This window comes from Carettochelys insculpta, chromosome 21 (genome assembly GCF_033958435.1).
Source record: "Carettochelys insculpta isolate YL-2023 chromosome 21, ASM3395843v1, whole genome shotgun sequence".
Taxonomy (NCBI): Eukaryota; Metazoa; Chordata; order Testudines; family Carettochelyidae; genus Carettochelys; species Carettochelys insculpta.
The window spans coordinates 22,977,764-22,993,958 of record NC_134157.1 but is presented as its reverse complement, the minus strand read 5'-3'; the positions used below and the strand labels follow the sequence as shown (position 1 = coordinate 22,993,958).

Below are 16,195 nucleotides of genomic sequence, written 5' to 3'. Positions count from 1 at the left end.
TCTCAAACACTCACTTCGCCCAAACAAAGTGTGATGAAAACAAAGCACAGTCTTGATTCTGATACCCAGTACAGAAACTTCATAAAATATTTGTGTGCTGTAGAGCATTCACCTCTCGGTAATGTTCATCACCTAAACTCCATTGGCTGGGAAGCTCCATGATTGGGACTTTACAACAGTCTGGCCTATTCTGATTGTTTAGCTCTGCATCTCCTGCCCCACTTCAAGTTAAACATGTAACTAACTAAACAGTCCTGTTTCACACTAAATGGGTGGCTGCCACCCTCTTCTTTAAACAAACAAATGTTCTTTGCTTTGCATAAGAGCTGTCATCTTGGTTTGACCATCTCCTTGAACTTTCCAAAAAGATTTTAGTGTTGCTTCCAGTCACACATTGATCTCCAGCACAATTACTCCCAGCAGACAAGTATAGCTACACTTTCACGTACAACAGTCTGATTACACTTCCAAAGTCTGATTAGCCTTCTGTAGCTGCTTATGTCCTTCCAGAGGTATTGTTTCCCTAGCTGCCAGGCCTTCTTTATGGATTTTTACTCTGTCTTTCTTGGGCTCCCAATATTTCCCTCAATCTTCAGAGTCTTACCTAAAGTAGTGTGTATATTATACTCTTTCAGTACGATAAGGACACAGAACAAATTTCACTCTGGTGCAAAAGTACCCCCAATGATATTTGCCAAAATATTTTCACCTAATATAAATATACCGTAGGTTGCTTTTTCAGACTTGTGATGAAAGACTAATCTTGTTAGAGCATTTTATTTATGTGCATACTAAATATCAAAATAGGATACTGCCAGTAATCTACTAGATACTCATTCTATTTCGCAGATAGTTTTATTTAATTAGTTATTTAGATTATCTGTGCAATCTTTGAATCGGTGGGGGGAAAAATGTCTCCTATATGAATTACGTGTCATGTTCCCAAAACATCAGGGAAATAATATTCTCTAAACAGCTGCAACTGCTGTATTTGTTTGAGACATCAGTAGGCATAAGTGATATAATATTTCTTAAAAGCTTTAAGCAAAAAAATTAAGAGTAATTGGGTGTAGACATAACCAACGTGCTCCATGGAAAAGTTTTCTGTATTTTTACTCAGGTGGTATTCAAAACCTGGAAATCATTTAAGTGTGAAGAGAAATTCGATTCAAGCTATAAAAAAGAATAATATGGAAAAGTTCCTTATCTTTGCTATTTGGGACTTGTATCATAGCAGATGTAGAGAGGTAATCTATCAGTTTTTGAGTGTCTACAAAATGCAACTCTCCAGATAGCAGGTTTAAAGTAAAGATTTAATACAGCCTCCATCTACTCTGATGTTGCAGTGACAGTTTAAAACTCATTCTCTAAATCTCAGCAGACTTTATAGCTAGCAGTGGGCCAATATAAAGTTTAATGGCATTACAACACATAAATCATCTTTTAAAGATGCTACTAGTAGCTCCAATATTAAATGCAGACAATCGTCTACGTTATAAATAATTTATCAAACACCATTTTAGATTAGCCTTCCATGCTGAGTTATTTATTTTAGCCTTTACTGTAGTATTCCTAAGGCACGTTTTGAAAGATCCATTACTGGTCAGTTTAATGAACTTGGGGCTCTGTTTTGTTCCCTTCAAGCACTATGGTACAGCTGGGGTGACCATTACATGGCTGATCTGGACCTCTTTGTGCCTTTTACAAGTGTTGCCCATTTGTCATGCAGTGGTAAATGGAGTTGCACATTGGAGTCCTGGGACACATTGTGTGATGTAGTGATGGAGACAAACAGATAGCTCTATAAAGTGCTGCTTGTCACAGCTGACTTGTATTACAGTACATCACTCTTACTGTAATCTCATTTAAGAAGCAGTGTAGACCCAAGAGAATGATATTCCCGGTTAGCTTGGTCTTTCCAACCATAAAGCAGGAAGTGCTCCTTTTATATACTCTGAACTTTTAGGGGTTTTTTAGATTAATTATTACAGCGACTCATTCATGCCACCATAGTTAAGGCTGTGTCAGCACTTTCCTTATAACCCCCTATTTTCTGACTATAAAATCTAACTCCTTTATAAGCAGGGTCCCTGCACAGGAACAGTTTTCTTTTAACTAGTTTTTACAAGGCCATTTTGGTCAACTTTTTAAACTATGAAAGTTGAAGAAAAATGTTTGACATATATGGGTGCTGTTTAAATGTTTCAGTTAATTAAATAGGCTGAACTATTTAAATTACGGTCCTGTAGTATTTAATTCTCTGGGAAGATCTTAACTATAAGAGGCATATACTAAATACAGACTATTTTGGTCTGTCAGTTACTTTGGTTTAAGGCTATTTTGCTGACAGAATAACACACATGGTACATTTTAAAAGCAAAAAAAGAAACCCCTTCCTTTACCCATCATACTGAGGTGACTTTGAAGGAAGATTTAAAATTCAGCAGAGTGGAATTTTTATGATCAAATTGGCATAAATCAAATTCATTATAGGCCACAGGCTAAGGACAGCCTATTCCTTAATGTAAATTATATTTGAGTTTAATACTTGTACAAAAAGATTAGCTTAAAATACCAGAAAACTTCCAGGTAACAAAAAAGGATAATTTTATGTGGGTTTGTATGTTCATTTCTACACTTAATACTAAAATGTTAATTATTCTTTTACCATATTTAAAAAAAGAACTTCATTCACTACGAAAAATACTGAAGTGATGTGCAGAAATATTTTAAGCGGCTTTGTTGTTTTGTTCCCTTGGGTGACTCTGCACAAATTGCAGTTGAATATGTATATATTTTAAAAATTTCATCTGATACAACTGGAGTGAAATAGGAAACAGAACTATTTCTGTGCCTGACCACAGACCTCTTGGTCAAAGTCATTAAGCTGTGAGAATACAAATACTGTTAATAAGACACACTTGGATAGAAGGTCACTGGAGAATGTAAAGTATGTCTTTGGTGCAGACATGATTGTGGCTGATCTACTTTTGGGAACCTCTTCAGCTGCATTTGACCGCTGGTGCTTGTGCAGCTGCTGCATGAATCTGAAAACATCTCAGCCGAGAACAGGTACATTATGGATCACTATTTTCTGTGGCATGATTTTTAAAAACAAGTTTGAAGGCTTCACATGAAGTGAACAGAGCTGCATTTACAAAAGTGACTTTGAGAGCCAGTGGGGGTTTGTTTTCTAATGATAGCAACTCAGTTACTCCAGATTGCTACATGAAATATTAAGAGCTTGGCTAAAACTGGTAACTTTGTAGACTCAAAGATGAGTTACTTTGTTGTGCATTGGTTGTATATTATGTTTAACTCAACTGCACCCTAGTGTTGGGCATACCTGCAACAACTAAATACCACTGTGGTGAGTTAAGGCTAAAGATTTTCTTTTGGAACTTCCTAGCTGCATATTAGACTAATGGTGTTTAGTTTGGTTTCATTCAGTTTAAGTCTGAATGAACTTATGTTTGTTCATGTCAGAGAATTATCGCTCAAATTTCCTTGATGATCTGCATTGGAAATAAAATATAAAGGTGGAGTGTTAACAGTATGCTTGGGTGTATAATTATAGCAACATCAGAAGGTGAGATTTGTTCCATAAAGGGTTAATATTTTACTGCAGAAGATTAAATAGTTTGCATTTTAATACCGAAAAGTCACATTTTGCCTCATTTCAGCACAAGTAGGCATTTAATAACCATCTGGGTCTCTCCCCCCACTCCACACACAGATATATCCTGCCCCTTTGTACCAAGCAGCATTGAATTTACTTCACAATTGGTATGGGCCAAAAAAATCTATCCTTTAACATCTGATCATCAGTGATCAAATAACTTTTTCCTGCCCAGGTGATACATGCAAACTGGTGTCACTGCTAAGGATGGGGGAGTGAACATTTTCCAAGGGTCAGCTTTCCAAGTTGTAATTAACAAGCCAGTCTCTGGTATTTGGAAGGGAAAATCCAGGCTCCAAATTTCTCATCCCAATCAAAGTTTGGGACACGTCCTGTAATGAAAATATTAATGCCAATAAATCATTTTAAAGCCACGCTTTTTGTCCCAGCTCTAATCCTAGCCAGCACAAATGCAGGGACATCTTTTAGTAGTGGTTTAGTTTTGTTTCTAATTTCTGAGCAGTTTGTCATGCCAAAAGACCGTTATCAATCTGGAATATTACTTGAATCTTTTTTGTAGGTTCTTTTTAATCTCTTTGACTTTAAAGCTAATTACTTGCTCTTTGGTTTCTCAAGTTGTAATTCATGGATTTGTGACGTGATAAGTGAGCTTTAATAGGACATCTGCCTTTGGTGTTAGAGTGGGGAGAGCATCTGGGAAGGGAATATTTAGTGCACTTTTTTTTCCCCTGAAGCAGGAGGGGATGGTTGTGATTTGAAGAGAGCTTGCTCTTGTTAAGCGTGATCTAACAGTTTGGAATAAGGAAACGTAAGATGTAGCGTTCCTGCTATTACGTTTTGCTGCTGCAGTTGCTGCAGGATGTTTTGTGATCTTGAATGGCAAGGGAAGTGGGCCTTGCAATCATGGATGGCAGAGAAGGTGAGCCATGAGACGTCTGATAAGTTTAAGCAGGGGACTGGTGCTTTTCCCACTGCAAGCCTTTTCCTGCTCCGGCTGGATGTTTGTGAATCATGCTGATGAACCACTGTACTAGAAACATAACCTTCCTTTAACTTTAATGCAGTATGTTCAGTTACATTGTGAAGCTGCAGATTCTACTTGGTCTCACAATATTTAATGGCTTTCAAAATTGTTTGCAGCATCCCAAGATCTGGTTAGGGTTTGTAAGTTAAACGAGTTACATTTGAAATGTATATATGCGTATTATTTCTCTTGCTGAGTCTGTAGAGGGAGCTAATGTAGTTGTAATAGGCTTCCCCTTTCTGCTACAGGCTTGGGAGAAGCTACAATTAAGGGAATCTTTTTGAGCTGTAACTTGAAGTACATAATGCATAGTTTGAAGCCACTTATATCGCAGTTATTCAATAAAGGGTATTGTGGGAGTTGCATGTACAATTAGATGTTATTGTAATGTTATCTTTGGGGGAGAGGTTTTTGCTTTGAACACAGGGCAAGTATTGGTCTGGCGCATAGAACTTATTGCATCCACTTTGAAAGATAATTCAGATAATTTCTGTTAAATACTGAACAATTCCAGCTTCCTCGGAGAAACTATGTAAGCCAGGTGTCAGGATAGTGTGCATTTCAAGAACTGTGCACGCAAGCTTTAAAGAATAACATTCACTGAATGTTAAAAATCCTGTGCAAACGGGAATGTTCTTAGCTCAAATACCCCTTTGTAAACTTGGGCTGGACATAAGGCTAAACTTATGCACTACTGTTTAATAGGAATTTTCAGATTTGAGTGCGTTTCCCTTGGGTGAAACAAGACGCACATTTTACCTTTCCTAGATTATCCAAGCCTAGAGATGAGTAGAATCTTGCTGCTTTGTTAACTCTGTGAAATAGTTAAACTGCATAGTAGACAGCAATGAAGGGTCCTGTGGCACCTTATAGACTAAAGAAAAGTTACTCACCGTAGTAATGGTGGTTCTTCGAGATGTGTCCCCGTGGGTGCTCCACGTTAGGTGTCGGGCTTGCCCTGGAGCCGCAGGTCGGATCTTCCAAGCAGTTTCTGTCAGACCGCGCATGCGCTGGTGCGCGCCGCTCCCTTGCGCGCTCCTGGCCACGTGCGCGATCCGTTCCCCGCCAGTTCTTTGACCAACCACCTCGGATGCTCCTGCAAAACACTAAACAGAGATCCGAAGCGGGGAGGATGGGCGGGTGGTGGAGCACCCACGGGGACACATCTCGAAGAACCACCGTTACTACGGTGAGTAACTTCTCTTTCTTCTTCGAGTGTCCCCGTGGGTGCTCCACATTAGGTGACTACCCAGCAGTAACCCAAAATAGGAGGTGGGTAATCGGATCATGTGCAGCTTGTCCCCGAGAGGACCGCTGTCAAGAGCTGGGTATCCTCTTGGAATACCCTGTGAAGGGCATAGTGCTTGGCGAAGGTGTCATAGGATGACCAGGTCACCGCTCTGCAAATGTCTTTTAGCGCAACGCCCTTGAAAAAGGCTGTTGATGCCGCCACCGCCCTAGTGGAGTGAGCCCTGGGCGTGGCCAGTAAAGGAGTCTCTTTGAGTTCGTAGCACATTTTTATGCAGGATACGATGTGCTTCGAGATTCTCTGTGAAGAGAGACCTTCTCCTTTCGATTTGGGAGCGAGAGAGACTAGGAGTCTATCTGTTTTCTGGAAGGACTTGGTCCTGTCTATATAGAAGGCTAGCGCCCTCCTCATGTCCAGGAGGTGTAGGCGCGCCTCTTTGTTAGAGTTATGAGGCTTTGGATAAAACGAGGGTAAAACAATAGGTTCGTTAATATGAAACTCAGAAGAAACTTTAGGAACAAAGGCTGGATGCAGCCGTATGGTTACCACCTCCTTGGAAAAACAGTGCAGGGTGGCATTGCCATAACTGCCGCAAGCTCGCTCACCCTGCGAGCTGACGTGATTGCGAGAAGGAAGGTTGTCTTTATCGTAAGGAGGCAGAGGGAAACCATGGCTAAAGGCTCGAACGGTGGTCCCGTTAGCGCACTAAGCACCAGGTCCAAGTTCCACGAAGGTGGAAGCGGTTTCCGAGGGGGGTATAGGTTTACCAACCCTTTGAGGAACCTGGTAACCATGGGATGGGCGAACACTGTGTGCCCTTCCTCTTCGTGTCTGAACGCCGAAATGGCGGCAAGGTGGACCTTTAATGAGGATAGTGAGAGTCCTCCTCTCTTGAGGTCCAGTAAATACTCTAATATTACAGATATAGGCACCGAAAGGGGGGCCAGCTGTTTGGTAGAACACCATGCCATGAAGCGAGTCCACTTCTGCTTGTAGGTCTTCCTGGTGGAAGTCCTCCTGCTACTTTCTAGGACTTGTTGCACTTCCTCCGTACATGTGCGCTCTAGGGAGCTGAGCCATGGATTAACCACGCTTGTAGTCGCAGGCCTTGGGGGTGCGGATGCACTATGGACCCCTGGGCTTGCGTGAGCAGATCCGGCGCGACCGGGAGGGGCCTCGGTGGACGGTCCGACATGCGCAGGAGTAGGGGGAACCATTGCTGTCGATCCCACGTTGGGACTATCAGGATCATTCAGGCTCCTTCTCTCCTGGCTTTCTGCAAGACTTTGTGGATAAGCACTGTGGGAGGAAAAGCGTAAGGCAGGGGGCCCCTCCAGGAGATCGTGAATGCGTCCTCCAGGGACCCCCGTCCCAGTCCTGCCCTGGAGCAGAATCGTGGGCACTTCTTGTTGTGTTGAGTGGCAAACAGGTCTATCTGGGGAAAACCCCATGCGTGAAAAATCGGTCGTAGCAGATCGGGACGGATCTGCCACTCGTGCATGAGTGCGAAACGCCTGCTCAGCTGGTCTGCCTTCACAGTGTGAGCGCCTGGTAAGTACGAGGCTTTCAAGGTTATATTGTTGGCGATGCACCAGTTCCACAACCGGACTGCTTCCGCACATAAGGCACGGGACCGAGCTCCTCCTTGCCGATTTATATAAAACATGGTGGAGGTATTGTCTGTACTGATCCCGACGACTTTGCCTTGTATATGGTCTCGAAAGTGTTTGCAGGTGTTGAACACCGCTCTGAGCTCCAGTATATTTATGTGCAGTGACTGTTCCGTGGAGGACCACAGTCCTTGCATCACCTCTTCACCCATGTGTGCTCCCCACCCTATGTGGGAGGCATCTGTAGTAAGAAAAACCGATACTTGTGGTTGGTGGAAGGGCACCCCTGTTAGCATGTTCTTGGGGTTTACCCACCATTGCAGGGATTTGCGCACCTCTGTCATGGGCGACACCACCGTGTGAACGGTGTGTGCTGCCAGTTTGTATACGCTCGCCAGCCAGTGCTGCATGCTGCGCATGTGTAACCTGGTGTTCTGTACTACGAACATCGCTGCTGCCATGTGGCCCAGCAGCTGTAAGCACGTCAGAACTGGCACTGTAGGGCTGAAGGTGATGACTTGCACGAGGGAGCCGATGGCCCGAAAGCGTGTCTCTGGTAGATACACTCTCTCTGTAATAGAATTTATGCGTGCCCCTATGAACTCTATGTCCTGTGTGGGGTCTATCTTTGATTTTGCTAGATTGATAACCAGGCCGAGCGAAGAGAACGTGCCTGCTGTGACGCGTATCATGCGTAGTACCTCCTCTTTCGAGGCCCCTTTGAGTAGGCAGTCGTCCAGATACGGGAATATAAATACCCCCTGTCTGTGCAGGTAGGCTGACACCACTGCCAAGGTCTTGGTGAAGACTCTGGGGGCCGAGGAGAGGCCGAACGGCAGGACCTTGTATTGAAAATGTTCTTTGCCTACCATGAACCAGAGGAATCATCGGTGAGCTGGATGGATAGTTATGTGAAAATACGCGTCTTGTAAGTCGAGGGCTGCGAACCAATCTCCATCGTCCAGTGCCGTAAGGATGGAGGCGATTGTGGTAATCCGAAAGCGTTGCTTGCGCAGGTACCGGTTGAGTCCTCGAAGATCTAAGATGGGCCTCCAGCCTCCTGTCTTTTTCTCCATGAGGAAGTATCTGGAGTACAACCCTTTCCCTTGCAGTCGCTCCGGCACTCTTTCCACTGCCCCTATGAGCATAAGATGGTCTACCTCCTGCTTGAGTCTCGCTTCGTGGGAGGCATCCTGCATGTGGGGCCTGGGTGGAGGTCGTGGCGGTGGGAGCGACTGGAAGGGGATCGTGTACCCCGTGGCTATGAGCTCCAGCACCCATTTGTCTGTGGTGATCCTTTGCCACTGGTCGTAGAATGGTCGGAGGCGATGGTGGAAGAACAGCTTCGGATGACATTGTGCGATGGTAGTGATGGCGCAGCCCTGGATCTGTGTGTCAAACTTGTGGCCTTTGGCCCTGCCCCGAGGACGCACAGCTCTGTTGGGAACGTCACCTGGGAGTTCTATATTCTTGATGCTGTTGATGTCGCCCTTGCTCGTAACCCCTGTGGTCCTGGGGACGCTGTGGCTGATACTGGTACCGTCTTTGCTGAGGGTAGTACTTTTTCTTTCTGTATGGAGGGGTGTAGATCCCTAAGGTCCTAAGAGTGGCTCTTGAGTCTTTACTGGAATGAAGGACCGAGTCAGTTGATTCAGCAAACAGCTTCTGTGTGTCGAAGGGGAGATCGATGATCTTCGCCTGCAGATCCCTCGGTATACCTGATGTTTGGAGCCAGGACTCCCTTCGCATTACCACTGCCGTAGCTGTTGAGCATACTGCTGTGTCCGCAACATCCAGGGCGATCTGAACTCCCGTCCTCGAGGCTGCGTAGCCTTCTTGCACGATAGCCTTGAGCACCGGCTTCTTGTCCTCTGGAAGCGAGTCCATGAGGGAGGTTAACCTAGAGTAGTTGTCGAAATTGTGGTTCGCTAGATGCGCTGCGTAATTCGCCATTCTCAACAGTAGGGTGGAGGAGGAGTAGACCTTTCTGCCGAACAGCTCTATTTTCTTGGCATCTTTGTCCTTTCCTCCTGTTTTGAACTGAGACGTTTTTGATCTCTGTTGAGACGATTCTACCACCAGAGAATTTGGTTGCGGGTGGCTGAATAGGAACTCCATGCCCTTTGCCGGCACGAGGTATTTCTTGTCCGCTCTCTTGTGGACAGGTGGATAGTCGCAGGGGTCTGCCATATTGTGGTGGTGGACTCCAAGATTGCTTCGTCAAGCGGTACGGCTATTTTAGAGGAGGCCGGAGGTCTCAGATTTTTAAGGAGCTTATGGTGCTTCTCTTGCACCTCTGCTGTCTGGATGCCTTGCGTGAAGGCCACCCTTTTAAACAGCTCTTGGAACTGTTTGAGATCGTCCGGAGGATGGACGTCCCCCAGGGCCGTAGCCTCATCCGGGGAGGACAGCGAGAAACCGCTAGGGTACGCCTCTCTGGACCCCTCCGGGTCCTGTTGACGGTGGTACATCCGCTCGCTAGAAGCTTGCGAGGGAAAATCCCGGGGTTCCAGAACCAACTTCCCCTGAGATATCTGAGTCTCTGTCCCCGTTCGTGATTGCCCTCGGGGATACGGAACCGTCTGTGGGGATCTGTCCCTGGTAGTATGCCTATGGTGTCTATGCCCCGCATGATAGGGGCGACCATGGCAACACGGGCACTGCTCCTGGGGTGGTGACCTGGACCACTCCCTTGGTGCATACCCCCTTCGTCTGGGGGAGCGAGATCTTCTGGAGACCTGGGACGCTGGAGAGACCGATTTGTGATAGTACTCAAGTGGCTCGAAGCCCAACAAGGGCGAAGGTGGTCCAAGCCATGGGGAGGCTGGCTGTAGAAATGGAGATGGGGGCTCCGAATAGGCTAGGGGTGACCTCTGCCTTCTCGTTGGAGTCTGCAGCACGAGCGGAGGGCTCAGAGAAAGCAGCTCTGCAGCCCTGTCTGGAGAGGGACTGCGGTGCCGTGTTTTCTGTGCTGCCTTTCCCCTCCCCTGTGGGGGTGGCTCCGCCCCCTGACATGTCGGGGCTCTCGGCCCCGTAGTCTGCACTGCGCTTGGCACGCTCCTTGGCAGTGCCACGCGGGCGGTCTCCCCCACTGCCTGCAGGCCACATGCCTGCGCGCTCTGCGCCGCCGGTTCCCTGGGGGTCGGTGCCGCTGTTTGCGGAGCCGCTGGTTCCGGCACTTGCTTGGCCAGCGCCCTGCCCGTGGTGCGGGGTGGCTGTTTGATCATCGGAGGCCGAACCTCCTCCACGTGCGTCTCCGCGCCGCCGCCGATCAGCTGTAGCGCACAGCCCCCAGCCGCAGCTCCACCCGTCCCGCTTGCTGTTGCTGCCGGCAGGGATCGGGTTGGGGAGGTTTTCCTCCGTTTTTGCACTGATGGGGTTAGGGACGTGGCTTTCCTTTTATGGGCCCCGGAGGGTGCCTCCTGCTGTGGCCGCTCCAGCACGTCTGGCTGGAGGGCCTTGTCGAACAGCAGCATTTTCAGCCGCATTTCCCTGTCCTTCCTTGTTCTGGCTGTTAACTTGGCGCAGAAGGAACATTTCTGAGTGACATGGGATTCCCCCAAGCACCTTATACACTGACTATGCCCATCAGACACTGGCATCGCCTTGTGGCACGACTCTCACTTCTTGAATCCTGAAGAGGACATTGTGGTGAGTCTTTGAGTTGTTAATAGGGTACTTAGCACCTTCTCTGTGCTTGTTCCCCTCTCGGATAAAGCCTGCCGCGGTAGGAGGGCTAATGGCCCTAGGCTCCTGGCCTCCGGTGCTCTGCTTGTTACTAGGATTGGAAGGTTTGAATTCCTTCCCTTTCTCTTTTTTTTTTGTTTTGAAAACAACAACCGACTAACAGTCTAAGACTGAAGAAACTTTAAAACAATTAAAAACGTTAAATACGCTAACTCTGGCCGTAGGCTGAGCGGATTCAGTCTGCAGCCGATGGCGGTTAAAGAGGAACTGGCGGGGACCGGATCATGCACGTGGCCAGGAGCGCGCAAGGGAGCAGTGCACACCGGCGCATGCGCGGTCCAGCAGAAACTGTCTGGAAGATCCAACCTGTGGCGCCGGGGCGAGCCCGACACCTAACATGGAGCACCCATGGGGACACTCGAAGAAGAACAGAAAAGTTTTGAGCATGAGCTTTCGTGAGCACAGACTCACTTCATCAGATGCTGGTCTTGGAAGTCTGCAGAGCCAGGTATAAATAAGCCAGAGCATATTTATACCTGGCTCTGCAGATTTCCAAGACCAGCATCTGATGAAGTGAGTCTGTGCTCACGAAAACTCATGCTCAAAACTTTTTTTAGTCTTTAAGGTGCCACAGGACCCTTCGTTGCTGTTACAGATCCAGACTAACATGGCCACCCCTCCGATACTGCATAGTAGAGTGTCTGTACTACTGACAAAGGTATAAATGTATTACAGGTTAATTTTTTTTATTAGTTTTAATCTGTTTAAATTGAAAAATAGTAACAGTTGGTATTTACAATCACACACTTGGATTTATATGGAAGTGGCCATACTTCTAAAAAACGTATATTTTCAAAATCTGTGCTTATCAATAACTTAGTAAAAATACCACATACAGGTTGCACATCCCTGGTCCTGCAACCCTGGGACCTGGGTGGTGCCGGACGAGGGGAGGTCAGTGATCCCCCTCCCAGCCACCACCCACTTCCTGGCTACCAACACTGCACACTTCCCAGTCTCTACCCTGCAGCTCCCCAGCATTCCTTTCCTGGCCCCACCATGGGCTGCTGCCTCCCTGACTCCTGCTGCGGGCGCTGCCACCCCTGCCCTGGGTAGCACACTATGGCTGCAGCTCCCTGACCCTGTGGGCCACCTGTTACACGTCCTGCCTATGACTCCCCAGCTGCTGTCCTCCCTGTTGCAAACGCAGGTGGACCTGGGTGGGGACTCCCAGCCACCATTTCTCAGCTGGCCCCCGCTCCAGGGCATCAGGCCTCTTTGGTCCAGCAACATCTGTGGTCATGATGGACCAAGGATGTTGCTGTATTAGAGAGTCACAGATTTTAGAGGTGCAACCTGTAGAAGTCAGCTGAGGAGGAAGCGTAGAGTAAGTGCTCAGTAAGTTCCTTTTAATACTCTTCTCCCCTGCACTGGGACGTGAAAACATTGGTCAGCTGTGATGCAAGGCAGATCAAAGCTCCTTGGTAATGCAGCTATTGAAATGAGCAGAATCAATTTTGCAATCCAAGATGGCCATATTACAAACATACCAATCATTTTACTCATAGAGGGGATTAAACAGTCTCATCCCAGGGAAATTTTGTAACTAAACTAGTAGAAGTCTTTAATTTATATGCAAGTGTTTCACAAAGGGCATGACAGGGTAACGTGCTTTATAGATTGCTGCACATATTGATATTTAAGTGCTGGGAGATGCTAAATTGTTACAAATGTCCATTTTGTTCCCTTTGTAGTTTTAAGTTTTTTTGTATTTTAAATGTGACAGCTTGACATCTTCCATGACACAGGTTTGACACACGTACTCCTGATGGAGCTCATGCCCTTTGGATAGTGCTGACCACTGTTCAACTGTATTATAAGGAGGGTGCTCTCAGCCTTGGGGCTGCCGGGGTTCTCCAGGGCTGCCGGAAGACTTCCCCCAGGCAGCTCCCCAGGGCTGGAGTTGCCGGCAGGTTAGCTGGCCATGGTTCCAGCAGCTCGGGCTGCTGGTGGGGCTCTGCACTCCAGGCTTTGTGCTGGTGGGGTACCCCACCCCACCCCAGGGATCCTGCCGCTGCTTTCTATTATCTGGCATACTTGCACAGCTAGCAACCCCCTGATCTCGGAGTTGCTGGATATGAAAGAGTTTACTGTAAAAAGACACAGTGCCATATGACAGTATTGTCTCAGGTCAGTGTTTCTCAAACTTTCTTTTATGAAGTATCCCTTTAAAAAAAAAAACAGGCACGACTTCTCTCACATACCCCTAAGAACACAACAGCATAAGAATGGCCAGCCTGGGTCAGACCAGAGGTCCATCTAGCCCAGTATCCTGTCTGCCGACAATGGCCAGTGCCAGGTGCCCCAGAGAGAGTGAACAGAACAGGTAACAGTCTCTCTCCTGTCATCCATTTCCAGCTTCTGCCAGAGACTAGGGACACCATATGAGAAACATGGTCAGGTAATCTGAGGTCTTGAAATAAGTGCCATTCAACCCTTCCAGCTACCTCTACCCTTTTCAGGAGTCAGATTGGTTTTGCATACCACCAAGTTACACCACACTTACTGACAAAAACATGCAAAACTCTCACAGCAGACCATGACTGAAAACTTGCTGACTTTCTATCATTTAACCAATAAATGAATTGGAATAGAAATATTGTACTTACATTTCAGTATAAGGCATAGGAAGCAATAGAAAAGTCATTGTCTGACTGAACCTTTAGATTGTACTGACTTCACTAGTGGTTTTATGTAGCCTGTTGTAAAGCTAGGCAAATAGCTAGCTGAGTCTATGCACCCTGGGAAGACCTCAGTGTACCCCAAGGGTACGGGTACCCCAGCTGAGAAATACTGTTTCAAGTAACAGGCCGAGTGATCCTGCTGAACCACCACACTTCTGTAACTTCTATGAGGTAGTCCCTTAATTTGGCCATCTCATTTTTCTTTTGTGCCTTATATTCCTTTCCCTTTTACTTCAACAAAATGACATAGGACTTTTCTCAGTACATCCTGGTATGTGAGCCCCACATTTACAGGAGTCCGTGCACATAAGCCTTTTTTTTTTTTTTCTTTCTAGGAAGAGGAAGCCAAACAGCTTGTGAGAGATGCCATCGCAGCTGGTATATTCAATGATCTGGGTTCTGGCAGTAACATAGATCTCTGTGTTATAAGTAAAAGCAAGCTGGATTTTCTTCGTCCTTATGACGTGGCCAACAAAAAAGGCAAAAGGTTAGTAGTCTCGAAGGTGCCAGTTGTTCACTCTTTTCCTAACGTGCCGTGTAATTCAGTTTATATGTTTCCAAATACATTTTCATATTGCTTTTTTCTCAGTTTCTGACACTAACTCATGCCCTCAGATAGCGTAAGGGCTCACCCATGTTTGGAGAACAGGCTGTGCATGTGGTTGCTGATGTTAAATGCACCCTGGATCACTAGCTTTTCTTTTAAAACCTAGAATCCACTTAGAAGTCTTCAGCGCATGCTTTCCTCAGAAAGCCCTCTCCAGCTTTTCACCGCCTAGAACTTTGTGCTATTTATGTTCTCTTGCTCCCAAACTGGACAGGCCACAGAAGGGGTAGACCCTACCATAGCATGCTCACTGCACAGTGTGTAAAACTACAAATACTGACAACAAACCATTTTATGCTGTTGCTCTTTCTTATTTCAAAGCCAAAGTTGATGCATTTTGAATTCCCTGGGCTTCAGCATCTGAGAAATTAGTTAAATACAGCCAGTCTACCTGATCTAAGTATGACTGTGCAGTGCAGTTGTCACAGTTAACCTCAAATGTGATGGAACCTTGTGGGAATACTCAAGGCAGAGGGTAGTGAAATTCACAAATAACCACAGTTAAGATTCAAGCTGAAAGCTTAACTGCTAACATGAAGCAGTGACTCTAGGCTAATCAGTGAGTCACAGCCCCCACAGGCAGTCGAAGGATTTTGCAACATATATATTTACCCAAGGTGTAGTGTGGTTTGTACAGTCTTGCATCCCATTACAGAAATAATGGAATGGTAATAGAAAAAAAATCACCTGTCTTTTTAAAGGAGATGCTAGGCCAATCCGCCCAACCTTCAGAAGCTCTATTTGCATACTGTGAATTACAGGGCTAGTGTGTTAGACTTCCCATTAGAAACCTGCATGGAGTGTGACATTTTATGAATTCCCTCTGTGCCAAAACTTGTTCACGTAAGTTCTTTCAGGAGAGAGCTCTAGAATTGTGGAGTAATTCAAATGACGTATAATCATACTATGGGTGTGTGGCTTCCACGCTAAGGTCAGAGGTGGTGGGAGTAACATGCAGTCACTGACAGAAAATTCAGCCAGCCAGAATGACAGACTACAACTTCAGCCTTCTAAAGTAAACTGAACATTTTTGTTGAATGAGATGTAGCTGTGCATTTTGCAACTTATTGTGAAAGTTAAACTGATCTGGTCAGGGACAGCATTAAGGACACCTGCAACTGCACACTCATCCATTACAAATGTAACATTCAGGAAAATTACACTATTGCAATTACCTCTAAAATGATGCTTTTAAGATGACTTGCTTCTGGTTTGTGTAGGGCTTTTCTCTGTGTACATTGTAAGGAGCTTCTTGTAACATTTTAGTTCAAGTTGATTAAGACAACATTTTTAAACACAACCTCTTTGATGTCCACTTTGTCTGGCATCAACCCAAAGGAAATTCTCCTAGGTTGGGGGAGCTCTTCTTAACTTTGTTTCTTCAACAGGTATGGTAGATACCGGTGTGAAAAAGGAACCACCGCTGTTCTCACCGAAAATGTGGCTCTGCTGGACATTGAAGTGGTGGATGAAACAGTACAAACGATGGACACTTCCTGAAGTAGTATACTGAACTCTAGTGACACAGATGTACTACCTGTTGGTCATTTCTGGTTTATATTAGCCTTCCTGCATGGAAAAACTTCAGAATTTACATCAAATAAAGAGGTTCTGACCAATTTGTTGAGTGGGCT

The 16,195-nt window shown here is 45.9% G+C and overlaps 1 protein-coding gene across 1 annotated transcript in view; it reads left to right on the top strand.

Annotated features, from left to right (window-relative positions):
* The window catches only part of PSMB7 (proteasome 20S subunit beta 7), a 45,662-nt gene extending 29,482 nt beyond the window's left edge, over nt 1-16,180 (top strand). The window contains exons 7-8 of the mRNA XM_075015249.1: nt 14,290-14,441; nt 15,950-16,180. Coding sequence (XP_074871350.1) covers nt 14,290-14,441; nt 15,950-16,061 — 264 coding nt within the window. The 3' untranslated portion in view covers nt 16,062-16,180. The remainder of the gene's footprint in view (nt 1-14,289; nt 14,442-15,949) is intronic.
* Nucleotides 16,181-16,195: the final 15 nt, after the last annotated feature.